The 17,078-nt window shown below is 54.7% G+C and overlaps 1 protein-coding gene across 1 annotated transcript in view; it reads left to right on the top strand.

Annotated features, from left to right (window-relative positions):
• The window catches only part of UNC5B (unc-5 netrin receptor B), a 90,277-nt gene extending 76,763 nt beyond the window's left edge, over positions 1–13,514 (top strand). The window contains exons 9-17 of the mRNA XM_004049554.5: positions 1,552–1,746; positions 2,069–2,458; positions 3,100–3,187; positions 4,038–4,206; positions 4,333–4,566; positions 6,442–6,591; positions 7,209–7,373; positions 8,549–8,730; positions 9,754–13,514. Coding sequence (XP_004049602.4) covers positions 1,552–1,746; positions 2,069–2,458; positions 3,100–3,187; positions 4,038–4,206; positions 4,333–4,566; positions 6,442–6,591; positions 7,209–7,373; positions 8,549–8,730; positions 9,754–9,919 — 1,739 coding nt within the window. The 3' untranslated portion in view covers positions 9,920–13,514. The remainder of the gene's footprint in view (positions 1–1,551; positions 1,747–2,068; positions 2,459–3,099; positions 3,188–4,037; positions 4,207–4,332; positions 4,567–6,441; positions 6,592–7,208; positions 7,374–8,548; positions 8,731–9,753) is intronic.
• The last annotated feature ends 3,564 nt before the right edge of the window (positions 13,515–17,078 follow it).

Genomic DNA, 17,078 nt, shown 5'->3' with positions numbered 1-17,078 from the left:
ATCACCACTCCAGTCCCCCCTCATGCCCCTTGCTGTACCTCTCTGCCCCAGCAGCTGGGCCAAGCCTCCCAAATTGTCTCTGATGCCCGCTGCCCTGCGTCAGCTCTGGAGGGCTCACCCTCCAGCCCCAGAAGCTGCGCCACCACTGCAATCATATCAGAGCAGCAAAGCCACTTGAGCAGATTGGCCCATGGTAATCGAACCACAATTTCCAGTTAGTTCTGGAATCATAAAATCAGTGAGGCTCTCGGCCGAGCTCACTGGGGGTCGGGCTGGGGATGATTCGAGTGTAAGTCACCAGGCAAGTGGCCCCAGTGTCAGTGAGGGCATTAGGAGGCAGAGCCAAGCTGGGGGAACCATTTCTCTGCTGAACCAGGAGCCCAGCCCTGAGGGGTCCTCTGGGGAGCCCAAGAGTGAGGGCTGCTGAGGAGAGATACAGGGGGACAGAAGTCGGAAGTGAGCAGACATCCGGGGCTGGGAGCCATGCCCTGCCTTGCTGAAAGCCTCAGGCTGACACCAAGTGCAGGGTGTGGAGGACTCCAGGCAGAGGAAGCAGGGCTACTTCTCTGAGGGCCCCCCAGGGAGGAAGCGCGTGGACAGGTGCTTCCTGGAGCTCCCAAAGGAAGCAAGGGGAAGAGCAGCCATCTTGGCCGCCATTTTTGCTCTCCCTGAACTGCCCAATGTGGAAGCCACCAGCCACATTCAGCCGTTCAAATTTATACTTAGCTTAATTAAAATTAAATAAATTTTTAAATTCAGTTCCTCAGTGGTACTGGCCACATTTGAGTTGTTCAGGAGCCATATGTGACTAGTGGCTGCATACGGGACAGTGCAGCCATAGGATTTTCCACCACTGTAGAAAGCTCCACCAGACAGCCCTACTTCAGACCCTGCCACTTTGACCTTGAGACTTCCCGCCTGGCCATGTTTGCCTGGGGGAGGAAAGTGTAGCCGTGGGTTGCCTCCCTGGGACCATCCTTCTTCCCACATGCTCACCTCTTCTCCACCGCATTGCTGTGCATCTCATTCCACTTCTTCAGCTCCCCGTCCCTCCACTTCCCACCCTCAGAGCGCGGAATGGAAGAAGAGTTCAGAACAGCTACTTACAAAGATGACAGAGCCAGAAGACCTTATCTACATACAAAGATAACAGAGCCAGGACCTTTGGTCCTATGGAAATTGCTACAGACTCAGAGGTTTCAGCCCCAGCACTCACAGGGCAAATTATGTAGCCCCAGTGACTCTGAGCCACAGACCCTGCCTCATCAGCAGCGAGCAATGAGTTAACACATGGCATGAACATGTTTGTTCTTTTGTTTCTCATGCCACAACTAGGAGAGCAGTAAGGCAGGGACTTCGAGCCCATTTTACCTATAGAGAGGTTCAAGGCTAGCCCGAGGTTGCCAGCCTGTGTAGGCAGGGCTCAGACTGGACCTCAGCACCGGGCCGGTTGGCCCTGGGCCCTGCCCTTTCCAGGGACCCAGGGCCTCCCTGATTCCCCCAGGGCCTGGTCTCTGTGCTGCCCCTTATGTGGTCCTCCTGTCCCCGCAGTGCTGGAGTCCTCAGGGGATGCGGCGCTGTACGCAGGGCTCGTGGTGGCCATCTTCGTGGTCGTGGCAATCCTCATGGCGGTGGGGGTGGTGGTGTACCGCCGCAACTGCCGTGACTTCGACACAGACATCACTGACTCATCTGCTGCCCTGACTGGTGGTTTCCACCCCGTCAACTTTAAGACGGCAAGGCCCAGTAAGAACCCAAGGATGTCTGGGGTGGTTGGCAGAGGCAGGATACCCAGAGGGCTCTGGTGGTACCCAGACCAGAGCCAGGCTCCTGACTCCCTCCCAGGGTTTTTCCAGAGTTTGCTCTAGAGATAACTATGTGGATGGGTATGGATTAGAGAACTACAGAGAAGGAAGGGAGTGACCCAGGCTGTGGGATTCCCAGAGCTTCCTGCAGCTGGCAGCAATTGGGCCTTTCACAGCTGGACATTTGGGTGGGATTTTGCAGTGGGAGCTGGGCCAGTGAGCTGAGGCACAGCTGGGTCTGACTATAGCCCCTACTCCTGCAGGCAACCCACAGCTCCTACACCCCTCTGTGCCTCCTGACCTGACAGCCAGTGCCGGCATCTACCGCGGACCCGTGTATGCCCTGCAGGACTCCACCGACAAGATCCCCATGACCAACTCTCCTCTGCTGGACCCCTTACCCAGCCTTAAGGTCAAGGTCTACAGCTCCAGCACCACGGGCTCTGGGCCAGGCCTGGCAGACGGGGCTGACCTGCTGGGGGTCTTGCCTCCTGGCACATACCCTAGCGATTTCGCCCGGGACACCCACTTCCTGCACCTGCGCAGCGCCAGCCTCGGCTCCCAGCAGCTCTTGGGCCTGCCCCGAGACCCAGGGAGCAGCGTCAGCGGCACCTTTGGCTGCCTGGGTGGGAGGCTCAGCATCCCCGGCACAGGTGAGCCCCTGCCCTGCTTGTGCGTCAGCCTGGCCTTAGCACCTCCTCTGTGGACTGCCCCAACACCCATCCAGCAGAAGATAGGGCTGCCCTAATCCCATCTCACAGATGGGGAAAGGGAGGCCTGGAGGCAGGAAGTGAGTATAAAATAGAGAGGTCTGACTAGAAAAGCTAGGCTTCAAGCCTGCCTATGCCCTCACTAGGGCAGAGGTACCTTGGGCCAGCCACCTTCTAAGCTTCAGTGTCTCTGTTGTGTGAGAGAGAATATTCTTAGTTCAGCAGACCTACAAAGCACTGTCCTGGAACTAGCAGCAGAGGGACAGGGATGCCTGTTTTAGTTTGCAAAGCCAGCAATTAACAGCTTCCCAGCATCATATACTAAGCTAGGAGTAGAGCTGGCACTTGGACCTCCAGACCCCATAGCAATGTCAGAGACCCCTGTCTTCCTAGACAAGCCAGCACTGGTCAGTGGCCTGGCCTCTGCTTGCATCCAGTCCCCAGACCCTCTCTCCCACCCCTGGCTGGGGACTACCTGGAGCTCAGGAGATATCTTTCTCTCCCAGCCCCAAGCTGGGGCCAACTTCCCAAACCCTTGTTCTCCTAAGCTCCTGGACTCCCTGCTGACTTCCCTCTCCCCCTAGGGGTCAGCTTGCTGGTGCCCAATGGAGCCATTCCCCAGGGCAAGTTCTACGAGATGTATCTACTCATCAACAAGGCAGAAAGTACCCTGTGAGTAGAGCCCCAGCCGCTGCTCCTTTTTCTTCCTCCCATCCCTTGCTGCCTGCCCACACGTGGCTCCCCTTCTAAGCCTGATGCCAAGACCAAACAGTCCTCCAAGGAAAGTATTAATCTTACTGTGTCCATATTTAAAACTTGCAGAACCAACACTGTAAATTGTAAAACTCAAAGGCAGTTGACAAGCTGGCTACAAGTGTCACAAAGGGCTGAATATCCTTACTATGTAAAGAGATTTTGTAGATCAATAAGAAAAAGTAAACATCTCACTGTGAAAATGGGCAAAGGATATGAACACGTGATTCACACACACTGTCTCACACAAACACACTGACCAGTAGGTTATGAGAAAATGTTGAGTCTAATTTGCAGAGAAAACTAATGAAAACCACCACAAGGTGTACTGGGATTTTTAAATTATTATTATTAAGGAATTTGCAAGGACCTTTTCCCAAATGATAATACCCTCTTGCTGGCAAGGGGGTGGGAACATGGCCTTCTGTGGCACGTGGCCGGGAGTATAGATTGGAACCAGCTCCCTGGAGGGCACTTTAGCGTGACCTATTGAAAACCTTCCAAGATTACACAACCTTGGAAAATTTAAGCCAGGAATTTTGAGCTATGATAATGTTGCAGTGGAATAGCAAAAATCTGGAAACAACCTCAAGGTTCATGCCATTTTCTTTGCCTCCTTTGCCCCCATGACCTCTGGGAATGCAGAGCCCTGAGTGGCAAAGAGCTGCCCTCCACCTCCCGGGCCCTGGGCAGACTTGGGAGCCCAGCAGGAGCCTGCACCTTTGCCGACCTCTTCACTGCCTCTCTCCTACCCTGTGTCCTCCCCCAGCCCGCTTTCAGAAGGGACCCAGACAGTATTGAGCCCCTCAGTGACCTGTGGACCCACAGGCCTCCTGCTGTGCCGCCCCGTCATCCTCACCATGCCCCACTGTGCCGAAGTCAGTGCCCGTGACTGGATCTTTCAACTCAAGACCCAGGCCCACCAGGGCCACTGGGAGGTGAGGAGCCAGGGTGAAGGCTGGCCCAGCTCTCCCAACCTGCCCAGCGAGGCAAAAGAAAGCCCTTTTCCTCTGGCCCAGCCTGAATAACTGTGACCACTACCCCACCCTTGCTGTCCCCTACAGGAGGTGGTGACCCTGGATGAGGAGACCCTGAACACACCCTGCTACTGCCAGCTGGAGCCCAGGGCCTGCCACATCCTGCTGGACCAGCTGGGCACCTACGTGTTCACGGGCGAGTCCTATTCCCGCTCAGCAGTCAAGCGGCTCCAGCTGGCCGTCTTCGCCCCCGCCCTCTGCACCTCCCTGGAGTACAGCCTCCGGGTCTACTGCCTGGAGGACACGCCTGTAGCACTGAAGGTAGGGCCAGCTGCAGGTGCCCACACAGCCCTGGCCGGCCAGCTGCATGATCCCTGCCAGAATCCCCCACCCCAGGCTCATGGGCCCTCCCAGGAACCCCTCCCCGCCACCAGCCTTATTAGGTCCCGCTTGCGGCCCTCACATACTGAAACAGCCTTGGGCACAGGGCCTGCCTCACCAAGATCCAGGTTAGAGGTGGGAGGCAGACCAGGGATCCCTGAAGGCTCTGATGGGGTCTGCCCCAGGACTGAGGGAGCATCAGACTGGGAGGGGCTTGGGCTGGTGGGGAGGAACTCTGAGAAGGCTGACATGTAGGAGTTTCAGCAGAAAGGAGTGAAGGGCATTCCAGACTGACAGAAATGACTGCGTTTCATAAGCGTTTCAGCATAACCGACTAAAAGGCATAGGGAATGTGTGAATGTGAGGGCGGGCGAGATGGGCAGGGCTCAGCTTCCCAGAAGCCTCAGGGCCCCTTGCCAAGGAATTTGGAATCCATCGGCAGGAAGGGGAATGGACTTGGTAGACACCTGTTCACAGGTGCTCTTTAGAAAGCCCCTGTGGCTATACTTGGGTGGGTAGATGAGAGGTGGAGAGGCCTGTTGGGAAGCTGGGGCTGGACCCTGGGCCACAGGGAGTGGCAGCAGCCAGGAGAGGCGGGGCTGGATGCTGCGTGTGCTCAGTCAAATGGACAGAACCAGTGACTGATGGGATGGGCAGTGGGAGAGGGAAGTTAAGGCTGACAGCCAGGCTCCTAGCATATGCAGAAGGATGGAGAGTGGTGCCCCAAGTGAAGGAAGGGTCATGCAGATGAGGGGTGGTTGGGACAGGAGGGAGGGAAGGGGAGGGGAGGGTCTTTTAGCACCTAGAGCCTGATGATGGCAGGTATGGAGCCCCGTGTTAGCACCACTGTCCCCTGCCAGCCTCAGAGCCCTTGTGCATTCCCCCAAGTTCTCCTCCCATTATCAGGAGCTCAGGCTCATCCTGATGTAACCCTGGAAGCATACAGACACTTGGCCGTGTGTGAGCCCCTTCCCCTCCCTCCTCCCATCTGCCCTCCTCAGCGCCTCATGGTCCTTTCCCATGGCTCCATGCACCTTCTGTTCCTGCTCCCTGGCCCCATCCAGCTCCTTCATCTCCCAGGCTCATGGGACTTGTCCCAAAGCCCATACTGCAGACAACATAGGTGAAAGGCCCATGGGAGAAGGAGTGTCCCCTGCTGGGAGGACCCTGGCTTGAGATGCCAGTGGCCCTATGATGGGTGGAAGGTGCCTGGGAAGTGCTCCTGCAGCTGGATCTCTTGGTCCTGGGGCATTGGCTAATGGCCAGCTTTGGCCAGAGAGTGGTATAGAAATCAAGAGAGAAGTTACCAGGTTTGGGCCTGATGGCATTCTTTGTTTATTCAACCCTCCACCCATTATCCATCCATCTGTTCATCCATCCATCTGTCTTTCTGTTCATCTGACCATATACCCATTCAGTCAGCAGCCCATCTGTTTACCCAGTCATTGCTCATCTATCCATTCATTTATCTTTTCTTTCATCTTTCTATTCATACACCCATCCTTGTATATCCATCTGTATATTCATCTGTCTGTCTTTCTAGCCATCAATCCATTTATCCATACATCTGTCCATTTATTAGTCCCTCTAGCCATACGGTCATCTATAGATTGATTCATCTAGTCATCTTTCCCACTGTCTGTCTATCCATCCGTCATCCATTCATCTTCTCACACCATAAGCCCTCTGTGAGCTCTTGCAAATGCCCAGCCATGCACTCAGATGGGCCCCTGCCCCCTGCCCCGCAGAGTGCCACAGAAGAGGCCCATTGGCCAAGTGTGATGGGTTCCCCTTCCCCATGCCCCTGGCCCACAGGAGGTGCTGGAGCTGGAGCGGACTCTGGGCGGCTACTTGGTGGAGGAGCCGAAACCCCTAATGTTCAAGGACAGTTACCACAACCTGCGCCTCTCCCTCCATGACCTCCCCCATGCCCATTGGAGGAGCAAGCTGCTGGCCAAATACCAGGTGAGGGCTGGGCTGATGGATGGGGAGGGGCACCACTTAAGGGCTGCCCAGGAAGCCCAGCTCCCTCCCGGGCCCTGCCTCCTACCTCTGTCCTGTGGCCTTACCCCTCCCTGGATCTCTCACTGTCTCTGTCTCCTCCCACCCCAGTCTCTAGGCTCCCAGCCATCCCCAGGCATGTCCCCAAATTCAGGGCAATGGGCAGCCACATGCACACTTCTGCCCTGTCACACCCTCACACGCACAGACGCCTATGCCCTTCATCCTCACAGAGGCTCCTCACCCTTCAGGGCATGCCCTCCTGGCAGACTGTCCATCTCATCTCTGACAGCCACAGCCCGCTGCCCACCCAGCAGCACCTGAGACCACAAGGCCCCCTAGCCCCTGACACACACACACCTGTGCCTTTCCCTCCCCCACCTACCCACCCTCAGCTCCCTTCTGGAACTGAGGGCCTGACACCAACTCAGCTGGCTAGCTTAGGGCACTTGACCCCTCCCCATCTGGGTGGAGAGGCCTGAACTGCCCCCCGAAGCTCCCAACCCTCCCTGAGCCTCCATTTCCATGAGGACAGGGCAGGCTGGCCTTGCCTGCCTGGTCCTGACCCCCTCCTCCTGCAGGAGATCCCCTTCTATCACATTTGGAGTGGCAGCCAGAAGGCCCTCCACTGCACTTTCACCCTGGAGAGGCACAGCTTGGCCTCCACAGAGCTCACCTGCAAGATCTGCGTGCGGCAAGTGGAAGGGGAGGGCCAGATATTCCAGCTGCATACCACTCTGGCAGAGGTGAGGGAAGTCGGGGCCACATATTCCAGCTGCACACCACACTGGCAGAGGTGAGGGAAGGGTGGGGCAGATATTCCAGCTGCACACCACGCTGGCGGAGGTGAGGGAAGGGCGGCCAGATATTCCAGCTGCACACCACTCTGGTGGAGGTGAGGGAAGGGCAGCCAGATATTCCAGCTGCACACCACTCTGGTGGAGGTGAGGGAAGGGCGGCCAGATATTCCAGCTGCACACCACTCTGGTGGGGGTGAGGGAAGAGTGGCCAGATATTCCAGCTGCACACCACTCTGGCAGAGGTGAGGGAAGGGCGGCCAGATATTCCAGCTGCACACCATGCTGATGGAGGTGAGGGCCAGAGGACACCTCTAGGGTTTGGGGCTGGGCTGCAGCACACAGACCCCTGTAGTTCCCTCTCACCTCCCAAGTCTGAGCGGGGATTTGGTCATGTTTTTCTAACAAGTGTCATTTATTGATTGAGTGCCATTCACATGCTTGGCATATACCAGAAAATTTACATGATCTCACTAAATCTTCACAAGCACCGGGAGATGCATGACAGATATGATCCCCACCTGGGAGGTGAGAAAGTAGGTTTTAGGAAGGGCAAGGATTTGCACACAGTACACCAGTGGCAAGACTGGATTCGAACCCAGGTTGATGCAAGGACCAGACCTGTGGTTCTCAACCGTTAAAAATCCGGATTGAGATTTAAAAACCCAGGCCACCCAGGGTGACAACACTAGATCCTCCTCTTGGGGCATTGTAAAGAGCACTGGATACAGGTCTAGACCCAGGTCTGCCACTAACTTGGCATGTGGCCATGAGCAAGCCACTCCCCTTTTCTAGACTTCACTTTCCACCTGTACAAGTGGGTGCATGTGGATTAGACTGTGGCTGGGGCTCCTTGGGGCTTCCTAACTGTGAGGCTGCATCTGCATTTGCCTGGGGCCTTAGGTAAGCATGGTGCACCCCCTGAGGCCTGAAGGGTGGCCATGCAGGCCTTGCCCTTGGGAACCGACCCTTCAAGGGAGAAGCCCCTGCCTGAACAGTGGGAGTCTGTCCAGAGGAGGTGGGAGTGACTCAAGGCTCAATGAGCTCACAGTCCAAGGGGAGGGAGGCTGGAGGGCAGATGCCCAGCACTGTACCCCTCTCACTCTTGGCCCCCACCCTTACAGACACCTGCTGGCTCCCTGGACACTCTCTGCTCTGCCCCTGGCAGCACTGTCACCACCCAGCTGGGACCTTATGCCTTCAAGATCCCACTGTCCATCCGCCAGAAGATATGCAACAGCCTAGATGCCCCCAACTCACGGGGCAATGACTGGCGGATGTTAGCGCAGAAGCTCTCTATGGACCGGTGAGTATCCCAAACCACAGCCCATCCCCATCTGCCTTTGTCCTCAAGGTCTCACAGGGGCAGGCAGGGCAGGCAGCCTGACAGCCAAGACCATCTCCCAGACCAGCTGCCCTTTTGCCACCATTTGTGGCAAATCAGGAACTCAGGATTGGATATGCAAAGTTCAAGAATACTGCTCCCTTGAGGAGCATCATGCTCAGAGCACTGGTCCTTGAGCCAGGCAGACTCTCAGACCCTGCTCTTTTCCCATTGTGCGGGGATAATGCTCCACCTGCCCATCTCACCAAACAGCAGGAGACTCAAAGCCAGGGCATCAGCTTGGTGCCATCACTGTCAGCACCTGGTATCTAGGATAGAGAATGTGCTGCGAGATGCTTGCTGACTGACCAAGATACACTTTGGTGTCAAAACTCCTTTGGAGAACCTCAAATGCTGGATAAATGCTGGATAAATATAAGGCCAATGATAATAAATATTATACTTATTGAAAGATGTGTAATAAACCTGCATTGAGTCTCAAAAAAAATAAATAAATAAAATATGCTTTAGATAAGACATTTTACTAGAAATGAATAGGACTTACAAAGATGGCTAAGGCTTTATTCTTCCTATCAGGGGAGTTCATGGGAGCAGGAGGGAACACGGGTGGGAGGAATGACCACATGCTAGACGTGGTCATTCTCTCTTGGGGCCAGTGTCTTTCAATGATAATAATGATGATGATGAACAAGATGGTTACATGCTAGAGACAATGCTAGACCCTTACTTTATATGATCTTGGATCTTGCTGAGCGGTAACTGGCATTGTTCCCATTTTAGAGACAAGGAGACTGAGATTCTGAGCCATAGGTTCTGAATTGCCGAGAGCCACACAGACTGCAGCACAGTAGCTGCAATTCAGACCCAGGACAGTGGGACACCAAAGCTCACAGCCTTCCCACTTCCCCTTGTGCCCCTTCACCCCCAGGCTCCGGGGAAGGGCTAAGTGCTTGGGAACCTCAGTGCCCTCCTTCCCTCTGCCAGGTACCTGAATTACTTTGCCACCAAAGCGAGCCCCACGGGTGTGATCCTGGACCTCTGGGAAGCTCTGCAGCAGGACGATGGAGACCTCAACAGCCTGGCGAGTGCCTTGGAGGAGATGGGCAAGAGTGAGATGCTGGTGGCTGTGGCCACCGACGGGGACTGCTGAGCCTCCTGGGACAGCGGGCTGGCAGGGACTGGCAGGAGGCAGGTGCAGGGAGGCCTGGGGCAGCCTCCTGATGGGGATGTTTGGCCTCTGCTTCCTCCCAGTTCACAGCCAGAGTTGCCCTCCTCCTCCTCTTCCCCAACCCCCAGACCATGACCAGCCTTAGAAAATCCATGTACTCTGTTGTTAGAGGGCCCAGAGTTCCTTCTCCACCCCCGCTCTCTCTCTCTTGGCCTGAGATCTCTGTGCAGGAACCAAGATGGGGCTGAAGCCTCTGGAGGCAGTTGGCTGGGGGCGGGCAGGCAGGAGGCCCTCCCTCCACCCCCCCACCCTCAGCCCGGCAACTTCTGGGTTCCATGGGTTTTAGTTCCGTTCTTCGTTTTCTTCCTCCGTTATTGATTTCTCCTTTCTCCCTAAGCCCCCTTCTGGTTCCACGCCCTTTTCCTCTTTGAAGAGTCAAGTACAATTCAGACAAACTGCTTTCTCCTGTCCAAAAGCGGAAAGGCAAAGGAAAGAAAGAAAGCTTCAGACCGCTAGTAAGGCTCAAAGAAGAAGAAAAACACCAAAACCACAAGGGAAAAGAAAAACCCAGTTTCTTAGGAAACGCAAACAATTTATTATCCAGATTATTTGGATAAGTCCTTTTTAAGAAAAAAAAAAGAAAATGAAAAACAACACAAAAAAAATAGAAAACTCTTTTCTTGAGTGTGGATGAGAATGGGCACGCTCACACTTCTGGCCAGGAGTGAATGTGCCTGTGTGTGTGTGTGTGTGTGTGTGTGTGTGTGTGTGTGTGTGTGTACATGTACACATGTGCATTGAGGAGAGACTGAACAGAGAGTACTTTGCTGCTAACGAATCCATCTTGGACTAAATTCTGACAAGGCCTCAGTTTCCCCAGTTGTGCAGGGAGTAGGTCAGACAGGGTTTTCACTGTCTAGATTTAGCTGGTTAGATTTTCCTCTAAAATCTTAAGCAGATGCTGAATCCATAAAGCCAAGGAGTGCTGAGGGCTGGAGTGGGTGGGCCCTCCCTCCCACAGCCCCAGGGAGATACATCTGGACTCCTGGGAATCTGGATTAAGAAAGTTGGGATGAAAGAGGAGGACTGCTCAGGCCAGTTGTGAGCCAGGGAGAATGTTCCAGTCTGGTTTTGGTCTGGTGGCTCCTAGAAAGGGATGTGGCCCAGAAGTGGGACTCAAACAGAGAGATGAAGTAGGGGAGGGGAGTCCTCCATGGGCATCTCTCTCCTGGCAGCTGGATAGCTTTACCCTAGGGTGGGGCCATCCCTGACACCCTCATCCCGTCCTCAGCCCAGCAGCCTCTAGAGCAGCGTGGTGCTCTATTGATGGCCAGGAATCCAGAATCTGCCCTTCCCCAACCTTGGTTTCTCCTTCTGTAAAGCAGAGTGATGGCTGAGAAGTCCTCTCTAGCTGCAGAAGCCTGAGCTTCCTGTTGTCAGTCAGCTCTGCAACGTGGGAGCCTTGGAGGCGGGTGGCCTGGCTGTGCTTCATATGCCCAGGAGTGGAGAAGGAGGCTGAGAAGCTGGTTTCCCAGCTCTGATCTCCACAGGCACCTCCTATAACCCTCCTCTCACCCACCCCGCTACGGTCTGAGAGATCTGAAATAACCTTTCCCAGTGGGCAGGGTTGCCAGGGTTGAGGGGACAGCACATACCACCCCCACCCAACCTGTTCCAGGGGCCCTGCATGGCACGGGATGAGTCCCTGCCCTGTGCAGCTGCCTGGCAGTGGCTGGGACAAGGATCTTGCAGCCAGCACAGAGGCCTCTTCAAAGGCCTCTCCCTCTTGGCACTCCAGGCAAGGCAGGTGCCCACTTCCGCAACACCTCCAGGCAGTGACCCTAGGGCATGCCCCGGCAGGTCTCCGAGCAGCCACTGGGACCCGTCTCAGCACATCCTGGCCTTTGAGAGTCTGATATCCTGAGAGGAGGGCAGGTTTTAGGGCCGCAGTTCCAGCCAGCGTCCCCAGCCTGGCTTCCCTGCCATGGAGTCAGTAGCTCGTGGGGCTTCTTGCCACCCACCAGCCCCGCTGGGGTGTGGCCTGGCTGTGGGCAAAGGAGGACTTGCCTGGAGATTTGAGAGAAGATTCCTTCTACCAGGGCTGCTGAGGGGCCAGGCCTGCATCAGGGGCTAGGCTCTGGCTGGGCCCGGAGGCTGAGACTAAGGCTCTCGACCCTGGTGCCTCCATGTGGATGCTGCCTCAGACAAAGGCAGTGAGACTTCCCTGCCAAAGTGCCCATCCCATGGGCTCGGCCTCACTGGTCACTGTTAGCCCATGAACACGTGTGGGCCTCGGTCACGTGGCTTTGAGGGCAGTCTGACCAGGCTAGACCACACGTGCCGTGACAGGGGGTGTCATTCCCCTCGCAGGCTCTAATGTGCCCACATGTAGCCTGGCAGTCCAAAGACCAAGAATCAACTTGCAAATCTGCCATTAAACTGCTGTGCGACTTCAGGCATATCACTGCCTTCTCTGGGCTTCAGTGTCCTTTTCATACCTAGAAGTCTGCGGTCTGAGGCTCTTTGGGTTCAGACACACTGTTCTAGGCTTCTGTAGGGGACCTTGTGATCTGCCATGCCCCTCCTCCCTGTTCTTTTCTGTCCTCCCCGCCCCACCCTCAGAAGCTGCTTGCTCTGCCCCCAGGACAGGAGCTTGACGGATGAGGTGCAGCCAGCCACCCAGGTGCCATTTCCAGTCTGACTTCCAGAAATGTGCACCATGTCCTAGAGCACAGACCCATTGGCTGGAGCCTCCTGGGAGGGTTCAAACCATCCAGCTCTATGAGAAATGCCCAGAAAGGCTTTGCCGACTCCATCTGTCTGTGGAGGCTGCCTGCCTCCGGGGTGGGATGGGTGGTTTCTCCTCCAATTCAGACCCAAGAGGTAGCCCCCGAGGGCATGTACCTGGTGGGAAGCAGCTCAGGTACCCTTGGGGGTTGCAGGGCCCTTACGCAGGTGTTTCTCTCTCTCCTCTCTGGGGTGCGTGTGTGCGTGCGCGTGTGCATGCCTATGCTTTTCTCTGCGGGCACATCAGGATGCCCCTCGGAGAGCATGTGCACGTGTCCCCACCTGAGCGAGCGTGTGTGTGTGCTCCTCTGCGTCCCAGGTTTGGACGTCTAGAGTTTGGTGTGCCTGTCTTCTGCCCTCCCTGAGCCCACAGGGTCAGTCAATGTATCTTCTACGTGCCTCTCCCTCTGCCTTCTCTCACAGTGCCCCCGGCTCCAGAGCTCAGGGGTAGGGGTTCTCCTGAGGGTGCAGGGGATCCTTCTCATCTCCTGGACCCTCCAGGGCACTCTGGTCCCTATTCCCCAGCTCCTAGGCAGCTGAGCCGGGTCCCTTAGGGGAGGTGACCAGGAGCTTTGGTGCAGGGAGCTCTTGGTGGGGCAAAGGGCTGGACCCCTGCCAGGTCTGTGGACATGGTTATATGCCCAGGAGAGGGGGGTGCAGGGCCCCAGGGATGGCCCCCAATCCCACCTCTGTTTATTCTGTAAACTACAACCTATAAATAACCTTTAGCATTCCTATTGTAACAAAATTAATTTTTATGAAATAAATTATATTTCCTAGTCTAATAAAATCCGGGTTGCATTTGGCTATCTTCCTGTTGGTAATTGGGAATGACTCCATTGCTCTTCTCAAAATTCCATGGAAGGTGGAAGTGTCACTGTCAGTTCAGAGCTATCTGATCCCCAGGAGATGAGCAAGCCCAACTGCCTCATTTTATAGAAGGGAAAACTGGTTCAGAGAGGGGTAAGGACTTACCTAGAGTCACACAGCAAGGAGGAGCCTGTGGTCCATCTGGATCCCAGTCCCTGTGCATCCGGATCTGTTCAGGAGTTCATCATGTGAGTCTGCCAGGGGCTAGGTAATGGTTGAGAGGGATGACACAGAGATGAAGCCCCAGCATCCCTGTCCGTCTCTGAGGAGTTCAGAAGGGGGTATCCCCAAGGGTGCTGAGGCTGTGAGGTCAGTTGAGAAACCTCACCTAGGATATATGACTATTGTGCAGGCTGAAAGGGAGTGATGGGCAGGTTGGGATCGTATGACTCCGCCCCAGGCTGCCAGGCATGGTTGGGCAGGTAACGCACTGGGCAAGAGTACCATATCTAAAGGGGAGGGTGGCTCCATTCCCATGTATGTTGTAGATTTGTGTATTTGCTGAGATATTTCCAGCAGATGGCAGTAAAGGGTCTTGTCCTAATAAAAGCAGTACCTTGCTATTGAGGAGAGGGTGCCTTGTTCTTATGTGCACAGACGTGCTGTAAGAAGACTGGCAAGGGTCCCATTTCAGCTGGTCCCCTCCACCCTGTGGACCTCAAGTCTTTCCCTTTATGAGTTGAGTCTGGCCTGAGAATTTCCCAGCATGGATTGCCTGCTCCATGAGTAGATTCTGTGGTGTCTTAAGTTTGGGGTGAGAGCACCCTCTGGCCCCATCTTGGACAGTCATGTTGCCCAATCAGCATGTTAAAGGCTCTGAAAAGCCCTGCAGGAAGCAGCTGGTCTCCTCATATTAACACAGACATCCCGGATAGATTTGGCCTCGGAACTTGTTTTCACAGCCTGACTATGTGGTGCCTATAGGCCCTGCCAGCCCGACTTTCTGGGACCTGTGGCTCTGGGTTCTATGTGGCTGTATCACCTAGCCGTCCTCCTGGGAATGGGGAGCACCTGTGGGCTGGGTCTGAGACTGAAAGTTACCGAGACAAGAGAAAACCCATGTCTGTCCTCTGGCGGAGGAGGTGGGGCAGGCAGGGCACAATGGCACCCACCTGCATGCAGACCCCCAGGCTCAGATCATCATCTTTCCCTGGGGACCCAGAAGACCTGGAGCGGTCACATTCAGCATGACCTTCCTAGCAGAGATGATTTGGGGGTAAGGATTTATAAGGCAGAAGAAGAGGAAAGGGACAGCTTCATGAGGATGGGGGGTGAAGGGAGGGATACAGGAGGCGGGCAGCAGCCCAGCTAAGGGGTGGGCAGAGCCAGGTGTGGGGCAGCTATTTCATGCAAGTAGCCCCTACAAGCAGGCAGACAGTCTGGGGTCCCCCAGGAGTCAAGGCGACCCATTTAAACTTCATTCTCTACCTGCCACTGTCCCTTGGAATCTCAATTAAAATCAGGTTGGGCAGCAGGTGGGGTGCAAAGAGCTCTGGCCCTGAAGGTAGGGGTCTTGGGTCCCAGCCCTGATGCTGTGGAGTCACTATCCTTCCCTGAGCCTCAGTTTCTCCATCTGTGAAATATGGGGCATAGATCTGCTACCCTGTGAGAGCCCTCTGGCTGGTGTAATTCTGTAATTGGCAGGGGTGTGGGGTGGGGGGTCCTGGCTCTAGGCAGGATTGTGACAGCTGCATCCCTTGAACCCTCCTTTCTGTGCCAAGCCCAGGGGATGGTTGAGGGACAACCAGGAGAAGGCAGCAAAGGGGCTGGTTGCAGCCTGGGGCTGTGCGGGTGCCCAGTGAGGGGTCAGAGCCAGTGGCACAAGACCCTCCCAACTGGCCAGCCTGGCACAGCCAGCACACTGCAGGCCTGTCACTCATAAAAGTGTACCCCCTTCTCCACTAGGGACCCTAAGAAGAGGAAATCCACTCCAACTCCAGCTGACAGCTTGAGGTCAGACACAGTACTGCCCAGCAAATTTTCAAAACCTTTGTCCATTTTAATTGAAAATGATACATGCCTACCGTTTAAAAAAAAAAAAAATCAAGAGGTACAACAGAATCGGTGAAAAGTAGATTTCCCTCCTTCCTCTGTCCCTACTTCATTTTCCTCTCCACCCCTGTCCCTAGTCCCCACCCCACTCCCACAGAGGCAATTGCTACATTTCTTCTGTAGCCTCCTAGGAAGATCTGTGCATATACATACACGTATTTGTACATGTAAATATTTAAATATAATGGATTTGATCCAGGAGCCTCAAACCCTTGAGGTATAAACGTGAAACAGTTTTATTTTTCCAATAACTGCTCGGAAATTCATTTTGTTGACGCCATCCCTCCCACTGGCTAGCAGGCTCCCTAAGGACATGTGGAGGTCCCTGGCTTTTCCCTTGCTTGCTGTTACTAAGACGGTCTCATTTTGTTGCTAAGGCTCAACCAGGCCATCCTGGAACTCCATCGTCACCTTTAACTAAAGCTCTCTGAGAGCCCCAGTGCAGGCCACTGAAGGCTGGGACTGCCTGCCTCCCCTCCCTCAACAGCGATGTCTCCCTCCTTCATCATTTGATAGGAAAAGCTGCCATCAAAACGCTTCTGTCTCCTGCACCAGCACAGGCATCTCACACCAAGACCCCAGCCTCCTTAGAACTGGGCCCTGGAGAATCCAGTGACTGCTTGTTATCAACAAGACACTGTTTCTTCTTTTAATTTCTTTTTTTTTTTTTTTTTTTTTGAGAGGGAGTCTTGCTGTGTCACCCGGGCTGGAGTGCAGTGCCATGATCTCGGCTCACTGCAACCTCCACCTCCTGGGTTCAAGTGATTTTCCTGCCTCCACCTCCTGAGTAGCTGGGATTACAAGTGCCCACCACCACGCCCAGTTAATTTTTGTATTTTTAGTAGATACTGGGTTTCACCATGTTGGTCAGGCTGGTCTCGAACTCCTGACCTCAGGTGATCCACTAGCCTCGGCTTCCCAAAGTGCTGGGATTACAGGTGTGAGCCACCACGCCCGGCCAACAAGACGCTATTTCTACCATAACCCCTGGCCTGCATAGAACATTCCAGGGACAGGCGGACCTGGAGATGAGGACTTCCCAAGTCCTGATTTTTCTTTTCTTTTTTTTTCCTTTTTTTTTTTTTTTTTTGAGATGGATTCTCACCCTGTCCTCCAGGCTGGAGTGCAATGGCACGATCTGGGTTCACTGCAACCTCCGCCTCCCAGGTTCAAACAATTTTCCTGCCTCAGCCTCCCGAGTAACTGGGATTACAGGTGCCCGCCACCATGCCCAGCTAATTTTTGTATTTAAATGAGACAGGGTTTCACCATGTTGGTGAGGCTGGTCTCGAACTCCTGACCTCATGATCCGCCCATCTCAGCCTCTCAAAGTGCTGGGATTACAGGCGTGAGCCACCGCGCCTGGCCCAAGTCCTGATTTTTCAAAACACAAATAGTGTTGGGGACAACCGTGCTCCCAGTTCAACAACCC

Source organism: Gorilla gorilla, chromosome 8 (assembly GCF_029281585.2).
Source record: "Gorilla gorilla gorilla isolate KB3781 chromosome 8, NHGRI_mGorGor1-v2.1_pri, whole genome shotgun sequence".
NCBI classification, from domain to species: domain Eukaryota; kingdom Metazoa; phylum Chordata; class Mammalia; order Primates; family Hominidae; genus Gorilla; species Gorilla gorilla.
This window is presented reverse-complemented; position numbering and strand designations above follow the sequence as displayed.